This window comes from Colletes latitarsis, chromosome 14, assembly GCF_051014445.1.
Source record: "Colletes latitarsis isolate SP2378_abdomen chromosome 14, iyColLati1, whole genome shotgun sequence".
Lineage (NCBI taxonomy): Eukaryota > Metazoa > Arthropoda > Insecta > Hymenoptera > Colletidae > Colletes > Colletes latitarsis.
In genome coordinates this window covers 14,297,773-14,315,302 of record NC_135147.1, presented here as the reverse complement: position 1 = coordinate 14,315,302, position 17,530 = coordinate 14,297,773, and the positions used below count along the sequence as shown (strand labels likewise).

Genomic DNA, 17,530 nt, shown 5'->3' with positions numbered 1-17,530 from the left:
TGCTTACCGTTTACTTCACTGAGAATAAACACTGCTTGAAGGACACTTTAATAGTTTGCAGAGTAAGATAAACATCATAAGATTAGTATCGATAAATCGGTCAATCCGGCACGATGTATCCGTTTGAAGAGCAGGTTGATATGCTTCTTATTTATGGCGAATGCCAACAAAATTCCGTAAGGACGAAAAACTTGTATGCTGAACGATATCCACATCGGTCTCAGCCTTCGCGTCAAACATTTAAAAATGTGTATGATAAACTTAGGCAAACTGGTAGTTTAAGTGTTCGTAAAAGTGAACGCCAGAAACGAGTAATTAACGAAGAAATGGAAATCGGTGTGCTCGCTAGTGTGTCTAGAAATTCTCATATTAGTTTGCGACAAATTGAACGCAAATCTGGCATTAGTAGAAGGAGCGTACTTCGCATTTTGCACCGTCACAAATTTCATCCGTATCACGTTAGTCTTCACCAAGAATTGCATGGGAACGACTTCATGAATCGCGTTGAGTTTTGTCGATGGGCTATACGTCAGATTCAAAATAATGAGCTTTTTTTTAATACCGTCTTATTTACTGATGAAGCAACATTCACAAATCACGGGAATGTTAATTTGCATAACATGCATTTATGGGCAGCGGAAAATCCACATTGGCTGCGACAGGTTGAACATTAAAAACAATGGTCTGTGAATGTATGGTGCGGTATCATAGGTGATCAAATTATTGGACCTTATTTTATCAATGGAAATTTGAATGGCAACGTCTATGCTAATTTTATTAAGGATACATTGGGTCTTTTGTTAAAAGAGTTACCTTTATTTACACGACAAACCATGTGGTATCAACATGACGGATGCCCAGCACATTATTCATCGATTGCGCGAAGGGAACTCGATGAAAAATTTCGAAATCGTTGGATTGGACGCGGCGGTCTAATATCGTGGCCAGCTCGTTCACCAGACATAACACCTTTAGATTTCTTTCTGTGGGGAACACTGAAAGAGAAAGTGTACAAAGATGTACCAACTACATCTCACGATATGCAACAGCGAATTATTGCAGCCTGTGCATCAATAAGTTCTGACGCTGTAAGACTTGCAAGTCAATCAATCGTAAAAAGAATCCAACGGTGCATTGACAGTGATGGTCATCATTTCGAACACCTACTATAAACATGTTTCATTTACTACCAAAACCGTAAGTATTATCGCCTTTCTCTACTTTCTATGACCTTCAATGACCTTGTGTAATAGGTCGTTGAACTCGTTTTAAGATCCTCTATCGTGATACGGAAGCAAAAACATACCGATCCATTTAAAAAAATGGATGTGACCTTGAAATGTCCGAAGTACCTCCACCTGCAAAAAAACTATTGTCGCCACCCAATAGCGCCCTACGTACTGTGCAATTACTTTAGCCAACATTTCTGTGAAACTTATAGTTTCCAAGATATCTGAGGTGCTAATAGTTACTGCCCCACCCTGTATAGATGTAGAACACCCTACATAAAGTTTCATACAAGAAGGATATTAGAAGAAAAGTTAAATTAAAAATCGGAAAATTATATTTTCACACTAATCTCTGTACACTTCGTAAATATTTATTCATTAATACGTTCTTGGAAATTATAAATAAACAGTAGTACGTATGTAAAAAATAATTAAATATTTTCGTTTTTTGCAGCGAAGAAGAACCGACAAAACAGAATTGGGAAAGGTATTACTGGGATGCTATAAAACGTACATTTGGATTTGGTTATTTTATGTAATCTATGTATATTGTAAACGTCACTTGCTTATTGATAAGTAGAAAAATAATTAAAATGTGTATTATCGTAAGCCGTCTCGCAAATCCTTGACGAATTAACTGCATAATAATCAGCCTGGTACAAATTGTTTTTTCTCCTGATGTTAATTGCTACAATGAATTCTTTTACCCTACTCTTCCTGCTCTATTTCGTACACTGCATCGCGTAAGTAAAAGGACGGGTTATAGCTTAAACCTAAATGAAACATCGTTTGTATTAATAGTTGTATATGTGAAATAAAACATGTCAGATATTTAAATGCTGATCCTTTATTATCTGCTTTTAAAATCATTGATTATTTTTGTATCGTTCATATTAGAATACTTGTAACACGGTATTATATTGTAGCGCCGGAGCGAGGCGTTTCTCAATAAACTCATAATAACACGAAATATAACGTAACACAAACTTATAACACAAACTAGGAACTTTATTAATATTGCTTTGCACACGTCTATACTATACGAGATCTGTCGTAGTTCTCCTCTTTCAAATCGTTGCCGGTTCCTCAGCAACCGGAAGACACATTTTTCATTCGTACAGTGTGATTCACTTGCTAGTGTACTCAAAGATCAAGCCACCGCCTATAGATCACAGCAGAAATCCTGTGTCGTAGCCGTCGGGTTATCGGGTAAGTATAAAATGTCCTGTCGTGATGTTTAGGCAGCGATACAGTCTTTAAATACACTAGCGAGCGAATCACGTTGTAGTACTATTATTTTTAATAATATAATGAGACGAAACATGGGGACGCCATCGAAATTTTTCGAAGCTGGTTGCCCAACAGAAAATCAAAATTACGCCCGATCAATACTTTGCTCGGTAGCAATTGTAGGTTCTCGAAGTTTTTCCGCCCGAAAAGAAACAGGAATCGCGCCAAATTGATAATCATGCCGCTAGGCAGTAATCGAAGCTTCTCAAAGTTTCGCGAAACTGGAAATAAGCATCCAAGCGTGTATTGAAGGCCAGCTGCAGTTAGCAACGACATTCAATTTTCGAACATTCACACTGCATCTATGAGAAAGGACGAGGTAAGACACGGCCGCTCATAAGATAAGAGAGTACGAAGCTATCGAACGCCGAGCAGCTCAGGAGAAGACAAGGGTTACGCGTGGTCGTCTTTCTGAAGTCGTTAAAATAAATCGACCGCTCGCCGAGAGAAGAAAATAAGGATAGCTTTCTAGCTGCCTGAAGAATTCCCGTACGGAATCGCCTGGTTTCCCCGATTTGATAAGAGAGGACTTATGGTAATGAGTTTATTCGAGAGAGTACGGTTGAAATAAACTGAACGCCTGAATATTAAAGTCTTGAATCCGCATTTGTGTCAGTTGATTCGTTATTTGTTAGTTTTTTAAGGGTATTTTGTACAGATTTCTTCCAGTATTTTTGGATTTGACTTGGGTGTTACGAAAAAACACGAACCACTTACATTTCCGCCATTCTTACAAGTGTCTGTTTATTTGCAGAGCAGGATACATATCATGACTACTGCCAATATTACGTGAGAAATTTTGTTGGTACACAACTCATAACTCATTATTTCCAGCATAACGCATGATCTGCGTATATTTCCGCCCATTGCAACCACCGCTAACAACCAATTAGTCAAAATTGTATACACATCTCCAAGACACTTTTAGCCAATAGAAACGAAATCGAACCTATGTAAACCGCGAACACTCTCGAAAAACACACATTTTTCCTCGAGTGAAATGTACCATCGCGTTGGGTACCGGCCAGGTAGCCGCGTGCATTTTCTTTTAATTCTGAAGGGTTTGTAAGGCCCTCTAACCGTCGCGGTTCGCGGGTTTCTTGGCCGTCGTTCGTCAAATTAATTTTGGACGTCTGATTTGAAATGTTGAAAGCTGGTTTCCATAACGATTGCTATAAATTCACGATACGATAGAACCTTAAAAACTTGAAATTTACGAGACAATGTTCGAAACACGATTAATTCACGAAGCGTTGAACTTTTGCGATTTCTAGAAACGATTACTTCGGTGTTCGCAAGACGAGTAATTCACGGAACGATTGAACTTTGCGATTTTTTAAGATACGGTTTCTTCGAGTAATACGCAAGGAATGTTCGAAGTTTCCGGAGCTCGTTTCCTCCTCAGTTCGAACCCCCTTCGAGACGCGATTTTGGGGGTTTGTCAACCGATTCGCGTTGACTTTGTTGGTTCATCGATTTGGGGAAGGAGGATCGATTTGCCCCGTTGGGCAGGAAACTCGTCCCTCACACCCGATAGGTGGTGGAGGAAAAGTCCCCGGTCACTCTGGACGAGGATGACCGAGGTTTCTTTTCCAAATCGAAAGCCCCGTTAATTTTGCCGAGGAAAAAACAGGACTCCAGATTAAGACGTCGAATGGCTGTACCTACGTGAGTTGCAGCTTTTTTATGGCTATATTGTTCCACAAGTTGGTGATGGTCGTTGTAGAGGACCATGCCATCCGCGGAACAATATAGCCCTTCGTTGGTCAACACGGACTTAGCACTTTCGTTTCATTAAAGCGCTCGAACGATTTACGACGAAATTTGCCAGATGCGGAATATTCGACAAAGTCATGCACAAGTAAAAAAAATACTTTTTCGACAAAGTCACGTATCCGCATCTGACAACTTAAAGGAACGGAAAACCCGAGTTGACCGAACGAAACATCGAGTCAACAGATAAGTAACTTTGCACATCACATATTCGTGCAAATAAAATAACACACAGCAAACCGCGTGTCTGATTCACATCATACCTCTAGACGAAACTTGCTGCGCCGACATTAACTTGCCGAACTAGCATCCAGGATCCGCAAGTTCGTGAAACTTACAATTTCTAAAAGATGAATTCGCGACAATATCCGGAATAAACTCCGTTCCAGCAGCTTCCCCTATACACCATATAGGGACGCGCCACATAGGAGTTGACATTCCCTTTTTTTTTCTTTTTTTTTTGTACGTGAGGAAGAAATCCTCATGGACACACCCGGGCCCGCCCAGAAGGAGGCCTGGTGGGTAGTGCCGGACTCTTACCGACTAAAACCCCACGGTGACCATCCTCAGGCGTCTGGCGGGGACCGGGAACTCTGACGAGGCATCACAGAGTCCCCTGCCACGCCTTTCCAGGCCCCTCCCAGTGGGCGGTACTCCTCCCATCGCATTCCCACTCAACCGCAGACGCCTGGTCACCAGCGCCCGCCGACCTATGCCGCAGTCCACTCACATACATATTCACACACATTCAACACGTTCATACCGGTGTTTGGGGTGCGGGAGCTTGTGTTCCGACTTCCGGGATGCCATGCGAGGATGCGGTTACCAGCCTTCTCAAGCTGATGACTTCATCCCCGCATCCCACCCCAACGGTTGCCCCTATCCGCCACCTGGAAACGTGTCACGTAGGGGTTCACTTTCCTGCCGCCTGGGCAACCAAGTGGGTGCGTGGAGGAATTCACCTTCCCTGCCGCCTGGACAATCAAACGAGTGCGTGGTGCCATTATTGACTTAGTCGATTACAACTATAATACAATGTCATTGCGTGACGAAGGGCGTGAACGAAACGTATCAAGACAGAATAAGAGATAGAATCACATTGGATAATATTGGCGTAGGCATAAGCTTAAAATATTGACCATGAATAGAACAAAAATGTATATCCAGGACTCTATACGAGACATTATATATTATGTAAAGTATGCCACTGGTACATATACCCTAATTATTTCGCAATAACATTGCTAATAACCCATCACTGACCTCAATGTCTTGGGCAACCTGGTAAATATTTAATTCTCAATTAACCCTTCGCGAGTAAGACCGTTTTGCACGACATTATTTTAAAATATTTGTAGTTTTCATTTTCAATACGATTTAAGTAAGTATGTAATGTATAAGATTTTTTCTTTTCTAAAGAAGATAAAGTTTATTTGATCTGTTTATATAAAATGTAATTCTTCCTAAAATTGATGTGAAACATTTAAAACATTTTTATAAGTAACGCATATATATCTGAAAAACTAAAAAACAACAAGAGGTGTAATTATTATTATCCATAGACTAATTATGATCAAAGTCTAACTGGACCTTAAGATGAGAACATAAAACTTAAATGTAAAGTTTCATTGAAATTCATTCAGCTGTTTAGACACGATCAAAAAATTTTTTTTTTTTTAATAGTCATAATATGATCAGGAGATCTTAAAACTTGTATTTCCACTGTAACGTCCGCGTAGCGTACATTTCCCCCGGACTGGCCCCTTGACCCTATATTGCGTATAGTTAGTTACCGGAGTTATGCTATCGTGTGAATGTAGGTTTAATACGTATAGCGTCATGACGGAAATTGATTGGAACTGGGTTAATCACCATCTAGTGCGTGATTTAAGCTGCCACGCACCCGTTTGGTTGTCCAGGTGGCAGGGGAGGTGAACCCTTACGTGGCGCGTCCCCAGGTGGCGGATAGGGACAGCCGCTGGGATGGGATGCGGGGATGAGGTCATCAACCTAAGAAGGCTGGTGGCCACATCCTCGCATGGCATCCCGGCGGTCGAAGCGAAAGCTCCCGCGGACCAAACACCGGTATGAATGCTTTGCGTGTGTGAATGTGTGTGTGAGTGGCCTGGAGCATGGGATATTTACCGCGGATTTTACCTAAGGCTGCAAGTTGGCCAGTTGTCTGCGGATGAGTCATGCGGCCAACGTGACCACCTGGCTGGCGCGCGGCGACTTAGTCTCATGTCACAGGGCCGCGGGCGCTGGTGACTAGGCGCCTGCGGTTGAGTGGGAATGCGGTGGGAGGAGTGCCTCCCACCGGGAGGGGCCTGAAGAGGCACGACGCGGCGGGGGACTCTGTGATGTCTCATTAGAGTTCCCGGTCCCTCGTCAGGCGTCTGAGGATGTTCACCGTGGGGTTTTAGCCGGTAAGAGTCCGGCACTACCCGCCAGTCCACCCTTCGGGTGGACCCGCAGGTGTCCATGAGGATTTCCCCAAGTACAAAAAAAAAAAGTGCGCGATTCAAACGACCCAATGTATTATAATGTATATTACTATTGTATGAAATTCAACACGGGCAAATCAAGCCGGGAAAAGCCGAGGGTTGTAAACTTTATTAACGGCCACGTTCAGGATCGGTGGGTTTACGATATAGACGTGACTTCTCTGCTATTTTTGAGGATTAAAATTTCGAAACTTTTTTATTTAACAAACTACATTGCAGCCATTAAAGGAAACTCCAAACTTCACTTAGGACTTGGAATCTTTGGAGCTCTTCCCCGCCTCAATAGCGATTGCTGTATCGTAAACCCGTGCTTATATACAGCTGCGGAACACCGGGGTCTTGGAGAACCGACGACGGCTTTCCCCAAATTGTTATTAAAAATGCAGCGTTTTCGCTCACTCTTGCGTAGCCTACCTAGATGCTAGACAGCAGAGCAAAATGTTAGGAACCGCCCTACCAAGGTGACAACGTTGAGAATTGGCTTGACCAAATCAACCCTCCTGTGAGCAACGTTGGTCACTGTCACCTTGGTAGAAGTAATCGAAGTTTGCTTATTGTAAAAATCAGAATTTAAACTTCAGATCAATTCTCGAAAGAGTAGATCAAAAATCGAAAATACGGACAAGTTTGTTAATTTATCGAGTCGACTCCGAATAAACTAAATTGTTAAAGTTACACCGAAAATTTTCCGAATTCTTTATTTTGCGCGCCTCGTCGAGCAGAACAGTCAGCGCTTCACGGGCACCAACCCACCTCCTCATCCCCCTAGACCGCCAATCGGGACGTAACACCAGATAATAAATAACTAGATTGTGGAAACCGCTCGCAACATCACTAAATATTATATTCAAGCTTGTTCATGTATTAACCATTATGTTCATCAATTAGTAATCATTATATTCAATCACTTGTGGTCAAGTTTAAGGGATGGCTGAATCAGGGCAAGGAAACGGAGATACCAGTTCAATAAATAATACAGTCTATATTCTATATACTACACAGTTATAATCATACGAGTCTCTTCTGGCTTACGTATCACTTATGGCCCCGACTGCCTGTCACGGCCTGTTACTTATTTGGTTTTCGGAGGATAGGCGGTTCTTTTTTTCGCCAATCATGTTCCCCCGAAAACACCCACCTCCGACGTCCCTCCTCGTGCAAACCAGGTGACAATTTTGCACCCTGGACGTCGGCTACCTGCACTCCCTTCGGCGACCAGGTTTATGATGCGACCATCGCTATTGTGCGCTCTCGCTGATCGAGCTAGCGTACGCATCATAAACCCTGTCCCTGTCCGAAGCATTCTAATTGCCTACACACTAAATATTAAATTTAGTCTTATTCATGTATTAATCATGTTGTTCGTTATTAATTATTATTTTGGTTATTTTATAGAACCATAACTCAATTATTTGATTAACCAACAATAACATTTATTTTATAATAATGTGTATACAAAGGCACGAGCCACAGGTGGGGAGTGCTAGGCGCTATACTATGTCCATCCCTTGACTGTTTACTGAGTGACTCAGCGTCCGGCTGCTTTCCTGCGTCAGAGATGCCAGATTCAGCACCCGGTGCCCTACTCCATATACCAGATCACGCGTACGTGAGCTCGTAGAGTTTCGGAAAGTCGACAAAGGCAAACTGACACATGCCCTCTTTCTCGATTATTCCGAAGCTGCCCAAAGTAATTTCGGACCGCCTCGTGGGAGTCGAGAGAGAAAGACTCACATTTGCCTTCTCGCTCTTAACAACTGAAATTCGACCTCCCGTCTACGGCATACGATTCGGAATCTCGACTGCCCAGGTATTTTTACTTGCCTTTCCTAGAGTTCATTACTGAACTCTGCAAATTACTCCTGGTTTCTATTTGCCTCTGATGACCTCTGATGACCAGTGCTGACAAAAGTACAGAACTCCCGACAACTTTTGACACCATACAGCGACTGTTACTAACTGCTCCTGATTACTGCTTGCCTCTGCTGGACTCTGCTGACCATCGCTTATATTTCTGACAACCTATAAAGATTACTACTGACTTCTGCTAACCTCTGTTGGTCTTTGCTGATCTCTGTCAGCATGTGCTTGTCTCTGCTGAACTTCCCTGGCCTCTGCCGAACGCTATTGACCACTGCAGGTATTTCTGATAATGTATAACGATTAATACTTACTACTGCATGCCCCTACAAGTCTCTGCTTGCCTTTGCAGGTTTCTGCTTGCCTGTGCGTGCCTTTCTGGCATCTCTGTCCTGCGCACGCCAGCCTTCCAGAATGTTCTGCCGAAACATTCTAGAATGCGCTCCCGAATGTTTTTAGGTTATGTCACACACTCCCCCCCTAGTGACAACGATAGAGAAAATAACATATACAAAACAAATTAAAAATAATAAAAATTGGTCATCTTTCTTGCAAACTTGACTCTGTGACCGGCTTTAATAGTCACCATTGGTGTAGAGTCTTCGTCGGTTGGTGACACAGTTCTTTGAGGAGTACTGAATGGCGTTGTTTCGGTCTTCATATTTGCGCTAGCTGACGACGAAGTAGCACCTGTAACTTGATCATTTGACATCACAAAAGCAGGTTTCAGGCGATCAATTGAGATACGTTTCGTTTTACCATCTACCTCGAGGTCATAATACTTGTTAGCTTTCTTAACAATTTTAAAAGGGCCAGAATAGTTTGGAGATAGACTGCCTTAAATAGAACTATTTAGTATCAGTGCGTAAGATAAGAATCGGAGACTATTTGAAACGAAAAAATTTGATTTGTTGTGGCTAGAAGTAGGTGTTGGTTTAAAAGATCTAATTACCGAATGGAGTTTTTGCAAGAATTTATTCTGCAGTATTTTAGCAGAGGGTGCTACTATTTCCCCGGGTAGGTGAATACTAGTCCCGTACACTAATTCAGCAGAAGAGCATTTTAAATCTTCCTTAATAGCTGTTCTTATCCCCAAAAGAACAATAGGAAGAGAATCGATCCATGATCTATTATCCAATAAATGCGCCTTCAAGCCGGATTTAATCGTCCGATGTTGACGATCGATTAACCCGTTAGTTTAAGGGTGATAAGCAGTCGTCCTCTTCAGTTGAAATCCGAAATACTTGACTGATTCATGAAACAGACTACTTTCAAATTGCCTACCTTGGTCGGTGGTTATCACTAACGGTATTCCGAAACAGGTGTTTTAGCTACGGTTTATGTGGTTTGATCTTGTTTAGGACAGGCTTCAATCCACCGCGTGTCGTAAGCAGATAACAGTTCCCTTGGCAAGGAGGTAAAGGACCAACGATGTCAAGATTTAGATGTTTAAATCGCTCATTTGGAACGTCGAATTCGGCTAAAGGAGCTCGTGTGTGTCAAGATATCTTTGATCTTTGGCAATGAACACAAGACTGTGCCCACTCCTTGCATCTAGCCTTCATATTGGGCCAAATGAAACGATCGGTGATGAGTTTCGTTGTTGCACGTACTCCTGGATGCGCAAAATTGTGTACGGATTGAAAAATTTGTAATTTGAACTTTTCGAGTACGTAAGGTCTGATCTTGTTTGTTGAAATGTCGCAGTAAAGTTCAGTAGAACAATTTGGGACTAAAAGTTTAGACATTTTTACTCTAGGTCTTTCAACAAGAATTGCAAGATCGGCATCATTTTGATTTTTTGCAAGGGTTTCATAATCGACTGGTGATGGAGCTTCGATAGTATTAATTCTAGATAAGGCATCAGCTACGACATTATCAGATCCATTAATATACTGAATGTTGGTAGTAAATTCAGCTATATGTATAAATTGTTTCTTTATTACATACTATGTCTAAAGCGGTATTTTATAATGTCCCCATGGTAGCGTCTCGGTCGAATATGGTACAATATATCTTTTATCATCGTGCGGACTGATATCGTGTACACTTCATGCAACATGGATCTTATACACGATTGGTGGTAAATCTTTTCAACCTCACCCATCAAACATTGCACATGTGGCGCTGCTTCGCTGCGGCGTGGGGCTGCTCGTGAGAATTCGTAGGAGGACGGAAAAGGAAAGGAGGGGGCGCGTTTCGTCCGGGCCTGCTAGTGGACTGATCAGTAAGGCTTTCTAGCAGGCCCTGCCTTAGACGACTGGGATATTGGGAAGTCATTCGAGGAGTGTATATACAGGGTGTCCCGTAAATGGTGTAAGAGCCGGAAATGTGGGGTAGCTGAGACGATTCTGAACAACAATTTCCTTTGCAAAAATGTCGGATGGAGCTTCGTTTTTGAATTATTAACGAAAAACACTGACGAATCACGGCGCTTGCCTGCCGCGCGCTCAGGGCCGTCCGAACTAAGAGAGCCACCGTGTCGGGTAGGTAGCAAGATGTGCATCGGAGATACGTCGAGGAACGAATACAAATAATTAAAAATACTACCACTGCAACTGTTACCTCTGCGGATTGGATAAATCAGCCAGCTAAATCGAATTTATTAATTATTTGTATTCGCTGTTTCCAAGGAAGAAGGAATAAAATGTGGGAAGATGCTCTCGGAATTTTTAGGAAATTAATTCTTCGCACCTGAATGACGCTTCTCGCCAGAGTGTGTTAAAATTAAAATAAGAATTATTTTCAGAAAATTAAAATAAATACGGTAAGAACCATTTGTAATCGTTTGTTATTAAAAACTGTACTGGAAAAGCAGGCTGGATTTGTACGTACCGAAACATTCTTCGCATGCAAGGGATTAATAGAGAATTAATTGAAATTCGACTTACCCATTTACTAGCAAGTTGCTCTGCTGCGCTGACAATAAGGCCCGGTTAGTGCACTCCTGTCGATCACGGAAAGGTCGAAGACCCCAATAAAAATCAGCTGATGGGACGGCCCGGTCACTGCACCCGCTTCTTACCCCGAAAATGTAAAAGTGAAAAGTGCTAGTGACCGTGCTGTGAAGTGTTTTCGGGGTAAGAAGCGAGTGCAGTGACCGGGCCGTCCCATCAGCTGATTTTTATTGGGGTCTTCGACCTTTCCATGATTGACAGGGGTGCACTAACCGGCCCTATTGCAACTTGCAAGTAAATGGGTAAGGCGAATTTCAATTAATTCTCTATTAATCCCTTGCATGCGAAGAATGTTTCGGTACGCACAAATCCAGCCTGCTTTTCCAGTACAGTTTTTAATAACAAACGATTACAAATGGTTCTTACCGTATTTATTTTAATTTTCTGAAAATAATTCTTATTTTAATTTTAACACACTCTGGCGAGAAGCGTCATTCAGGTGCGAAGAATTAATTTCCTAAAAATTCCGAGAGCATCTTCCCACATTTTATTCCTTCTTCCTTGGAAACAGCGAATACAAATAATTAATAAATTCGATTTAGCTGGCTGATTTATCCAATCCGCAGAGGTAACAGTTGCAGTGGTAGTATTTTTAATTATTTGTATTCGTTCCTCGACGTATCTCCGATGCACATCTTGCTACCTACCCGACACGGTGGCTCTCTTAGTTCGGACGGCCCTGAGCGCGCGGCAGGCAAGCGCCGTGATTCGTCAGTGTTTTTCGTTAATAATTCAAAAACGAAGCTCCATCCGACATTTTTGCAAAGGAAATTGTTGTTCAGAATCGTTTCAGCTACCCCACATTTCCGGCTCTTACACTATTTACGGGACACCCTGTATAGCAACTGAGAGGTCGGTCGAGCGTTTGTGAGAGCGCGACCCCTCTGGTGGCGAGCATGGGAGGCGACGCCACACACATAATCATCAATTGTTGTAGTTCGCGCTGACATTACTCTTGATACTTTTCACCTTTTTCGTATCTTTCTTGCCATCGACTTGCAAGGCGTACATCTTTGCTCTCAGTCCGACAAATTCGGTCATAATCGCACCATTATTTTCATTTTTCATTGAACCTGATACCTTCTTATTAGCAAATGAAATACCATATCGATTATCTGTGGGATAATCGTTCGTGTCAAAGCGGGCAATATCACGTATCATAAGTTTATAAATATTGTCACACTCGATGTGGTAAATTAGACTGTCTGTATCGGTGTACATAATTTTACATTTATTGCTATGTGTAAGACGTATATTTGAAAAATGATGATACACGGAAATCCGTAGGGTTGTTGTAGGTCTTTTCCAACGCGATGGTTAGTCAAGACTGACTTTCCCTTGTTCCAAAAAGGTCCCCTTGGGGGGGGGGGGGGGGGAATGTCCTCAAGGACCCTCCGTTTATGGCCCTGCGTCGTCGAAGTCCTCGGGCCCGGCGCACATGGCCCACCATGACCTAAGCAAGGTATATCTAGTATGCACATACCTACGTAGATTGGTTTGTTAAATTTTACGGGCAGTTTACGCAGTTTGATTGCAACTAAGTTTTCCGAAAATACGCTGCGACTGTGGAAATTTGGTTTAGCGATCAGTGCCTCCGCACCGTATCTCCCTTCCCATTTTGTTACTAATTTTACATCTACATAATTGCGCACATTCTCCATAGTTTTACCAAACACTGCATTGTTCATTAACTTGTATAAATTTTTCTCAAAATCATTTGTAGCAAGAGTTCTAAACTTTGTATTTAGTTCGATGTAATCGCAAAGCCATGGAGATTGTGAAAACTGTAATACGTGGTGAACTTCAGTTACGCGAAGGCCGTTACGAATATATTGCCGCAGATTGTGGTAATGTATTACGTAATGCTTCTTATTGTATAGAGTCGCGAGGAGCTTTTCTTGGCACTTGTCAGGCGGTTTATCACGCCTTGGACAGAACGGTAAATCTGTGTGCGCTTCATGCAGATGTTGTGGATACTCCAGGTCGACTTCCAAAATATACCCCGTCGATGAGTCTAACGCTATGGCCAATACATCTATATCTTTGTTGTTAGCCCACTGAAAATTGGCGTATGGTAATGGTTGACACATTGCCCAGCCGTACAAATTATTTACATTGAAATACATTAAATATGACGATGGTTGCAATGGATCGTACGACTGCATGTACATACTTGTTGGCTCGTGTGCGTCTGTTGGAACATTGACTTAAACCACCGCGTATACCAGGTTCAATGAATAGGACCATGTCGATATCGGTAAGAACTTCGAAATTGATACGTATATGCTTCAGCATGGCATCCCACGTAAAACCTGGCAGAGTATAATAGTACGCGGGATCGAGTCCGTTACTTGTGATGTAACTATTGCGAAAATTTTCAAAAATATCAGCCAACAGCAAGACATCCGTCTTTAGATACAAATCGCTAAACTCACTGAGCGTTTGAATGGAGAACCGTGTCCACACGTTCACGGCGTGCGCGTAGTCATTTTCGGATACTGTATCACCAGTCAAGGAACTGTAAAATGAATTACGCGATGGCAAACATGATTGGTCCAACTTTTCGACACAGTCAATGCACTCGTACGGAAACACACCTTTCCGTGTCAATAAATCAAAATCTTCCGCAGATAATTTTTGAAACTCAGCCCATGTAATTTGAAGTTTATCTTTACTAAGAAAAGATACCAATTTCTCGAGACCTGTATTTAGAAATTTAAACTAATCAATGAATTGCAATTTTATGCTCTTGCGCGAGTTCGATTCTTCATCCATGTTTTCAATGTATTTTGTAAATGAAATGTACTTTTCTTTTATTATCAACAATACAGTGACGTCACCCTCGAATGTTGTGGCTATCTCCTTGATAATAAAATGTGAATCATAACAAGATATATTATGGAAGACCACGGGAATGGCAAACGCGTCTTTATAATTTAGATTGTCATTTAAATGCGCGGGACCTCTGTACCGACCGGTCAAATGACAATGATCGTGTACCCGCTTGTTATCTTGCGCAAACGGTGTTTCGCATATATGAGAGTGTATTGCAGTATTAAAATTTTGCAATTGTTCAGTTAATAAATTTTCCATGGGTACATTGGTCGATAAAATGGACTTTACACGATGTGGCAAATCTTGGAGTTTTCTCACAAACCATGACACGCAATCAGGATCGAGACGACATGGAAACGTAGATAACGAGTCGTCGTACGAGCACCGCACATAGTATCCCACACTAAATACTCGATGATGCTGGTATGTGTATCTTGACGCTTGTTAATCAAAATCTTTTCTCCAGGATGCATTCCAGATCGACATACACGATAAACGGAACATGCTCTTTCCTGCTGTAGTTGCTGAAGCTGAGCCACTTGCTGTCATCATTTGGTAATATGATTGCGCAATTATTCATCTTCTCACAATCCACGGTGTGAGCTCCCGGCTTCTCATTGGAACTAAAGTAGTACAAGCATCTGCAGTAAGTGTAAGACAAACAATACTAAAAATACAATAAAGACGTTGCTAAGCTGCGGAGCTGAGCACGATGCGTCGCTGTTAATTGTTCGATAGCAAGTGTGTTTCCTGGTCTCGCCCAAATCGCCATGCAGCCCTCTTGACGAAGGCCTTTTAAGGGCCTTTGGGGGTGGTTTATGGCGGGACCTGGCGTTCGTCGCTGGGGTCCGCTTGCCTGCGCGACGCCTTGCCCGTTGTCATGCCTCATGTGTACAGGAAAGTGTCGGAATTTCCAACACTCGGCCAGCCTGCAATTCCGCTTGTCCTCATGCGGCCTCCCTTCACGTTCCGGTCGTCGTCTAAGCCGCTTTCTGTAACAAGAGAATCAAAAACCTGGCCTGAGTATCTAGCCAATATATCGTGGTTGGCCCAAAGTTTTCAACGGAGTCCTTTCTCCAAGTGACAAAAGGTTCGTCCTTCGACGATACTCCCCTTTTTCGGAAAGATTCACGGTTATCCGGCGTTTTCTCCTTTTTCCCTTTTTCTGTCGACGGCGTAGATCAACTCCGGTTAACTGCTGACGATTCGAAGCGGTGCCTCGTCGCAAGACATTCGTCGACGTCCTTGAATTTCCGACGACGTTGACTGCTCCGATCCTCCTTGTCGCACAACTGCAACTCTACTCGTGGCCATGTTGGCTCGGTACAACCACGTAATAGTGGCTAGGTCCTCACTATTACGGTGGTATCGAATTCATCGTCATCCGATGACGGCTAGACATCACCATCGGCATGACGGCGCAGTACAGTCAGACAACGGCGGCAACAACATCACCGTTGTCATGACATCGAGTTCGTCATCATCGATAGCCCGATAGTGGCTAGGCATCACTATCGGCGTGATGGCTCAAACGGTCGCACAACAAATTGTGACGACGTCGGGATCCCGTCGGCGGAGCTCGCACATCAGCACCGCTGCACTCAGCTCGGGGACCCTTCGTTGACCTCGTTTCCGCCGGCGACGGCGCCGACCTTCCATGGTCGCGGGCCCATCCCTATCCGAAACCCGTCAACTACCTGAAACATAACTATAAACAGTCTGGCAATGATCATTCAATGGCCGTGACCCAAGGCTTCAGCCATCCGGTTGCAACCACCGTCTTGGCCCGTCTACCTCCCTGCCTTAAATCCTCGACCTTGTATCGGTCGTTCCCGAGTACCCGGTGGATCTTGAAGGGTCCTTTGAATTTTGGGGAAAACTTCCTGCTTTCTCCCGTAACCCGCTCGCTGGTGATCTCCACCATCACCAGGTCCTCCTCTCGATACTGCGTCGCTTCCCGCCGAGCTTTATCGTAGCGCCTTTTCTGCTGTTTCTGGTCTTCCGTGATGTGCCTCGTAATCCTATCCCGCAAATCGCCGAGATCCAATCGTTGCATTTCGGTCTGCACTTCCTGCAGAAGTCGGGCCTCCGCAACCGTCCTTGCGTTGTACCCCATTAGTGCTTCGGTGGGCGTCGCCGCGATACCTTCATTATACGTGGTATTCATGGCGCCCTGCACTTTTTTTTTTTTTTTTTTTTTTTTGTCGTGGGGAAAATCTTCGAAAGACTCCCTCTCACCTCCTTGGGGAGAGGTGGGAGGGGTGTGTGGGATTCCCCGCGCCCGTACAACGACAGGCGCGGGACCTACCCACTAAAAACCCCACGGTGACCCTTCGGCACGCTTTGGGAGGATACCGGGAATCGCTCGAAGCATTCTTCCGGTATCCTCCCCGTGCCCGCGCTTTCGCGCCCATCCCCCGGGGGGACAATCGGTCCCCCCAGTAGACACACTGCCTCATAGCGGCGGGACGGGGCCACTCCATCCCGCCGCTATCCGTCCCGGGGCCGCGTTTAGTGGCGGCTGCGAGCCCCAACTCGCAACCGCCCGCAACCCCGTTTCCACCCCTCGGCGGCCGGGCGTTCATGGCCGCACCAGACCGCCGAGGGTGCCTCCCCTTGCGTCGGACCGATAGGGGGAGGCACTCCTACCCCCAACCGGTCCGACCCGGCGCCGCCTGGCGGGAGGAGGGTCCCCTCAGGAATGGCGCCCTGCACTTGCTTGACGTACTCGTCCCATCTATCCGCTTCTCTGTCGGCCGCGGTCGCGGCTAGCGATGCAACGATCGTTCGATTGTACCTCCCGCACTGTCCGTTGGCGCGTGGCGTAGCAACTGCATTCAAAATGTGGCGGATCCCGTAGGTCGTGCAAAATATTTTAAACGTCCGTGCTGTGAAAGCGGTACCCCTATCGCTGATAATCCGAGCCGGTACTCCGAACAGGTAGATGACACTCAACAGTACTTTTACCGCACGCTTCGCTTTTATGTCCTTCGCGGGTTCGATGATGGTAAATTTCGTGAAGGCGTCCACAATGACCAGCAGGTACTTATTTCTTTTAGCACTCGTCTCGAATGGGCCGACG

The 17,530-nt window shown here is 44.0% G+C and overlaps 2 protein-coding genes across 3 annotated transcripts in view; one reads left to right on the top strand and one right to left on the bottom strand.

The window, feature by feature from the left end:
* Positions 1-17,530, top strand: part of LOC143349808 (activator of 90 kDa heat shock protein ATPase homolog 1) — a 117,880-nt gene that overhangs the window by 73,910 nt on the left and 26,440 nt on the right. Inside the window, exon 9 of one of the 2 annotated variants that reach the window (XM_076781354.1) lies at positions 1,684-1,780. In XM_076781354.1, coding sequence (XP_076637469.1) covers positions 1,684-1,768 — 85 coding nt within the window. In that variant the 3' untranslated portion in view covers positions 1,769-1,780. Of the gene's footprint in view, positions 1-1,683; positions 2,067-17,530 lie in introns of those variants that run through there. The other variant, XM_076781353.1, reaches the window with a different exon arrangement.
* On the bottom strand, positions 10,612-13,711 carry LOC143349652 (uncharacterized). The gene is made up of 4 exons (XM_076781061.1): positions 13,097-13,711; positions 12,562-12,728; positions 10,776-10,804; positions 10,612-10,705 (listed from the first exon to the last, which is right to left on the bottom strand). The coding sequence occupies exons 1-4, from the start codon at positions 13,701-13,703 to the stop codon at positions 10,612-10,614; spliced, it is 897 nt and encodes a 298-aa protein (XP_076637176.1). The 5' UTR covers positions 13,704-13,711.

Excerpts from the sequence above, each read along its gene's own strand:
- LOC143349652 (XM_076781061.1), bottom strand. The coding sequence starts at position 13,703 with ATGTGTCAACCATTACCATACGCCAATTTTCAGTGGGCTAACAACAAA. Across the intron at positions 12,729-13,096 it reads TAACAAACCAATCTACGTAG|ATAATCGATATGGTATTTCA; the intron begins GTATGTGCATAC and ends ATTATCCCACAG. Across the intron at positions 10,706-10,775 it reads GCAGCGAAGCAGCGCCACAT|TGTACACGATATCAGTCCGC; the intron begins GTGCAATGTTTG and ends TGTTGCATGAAG.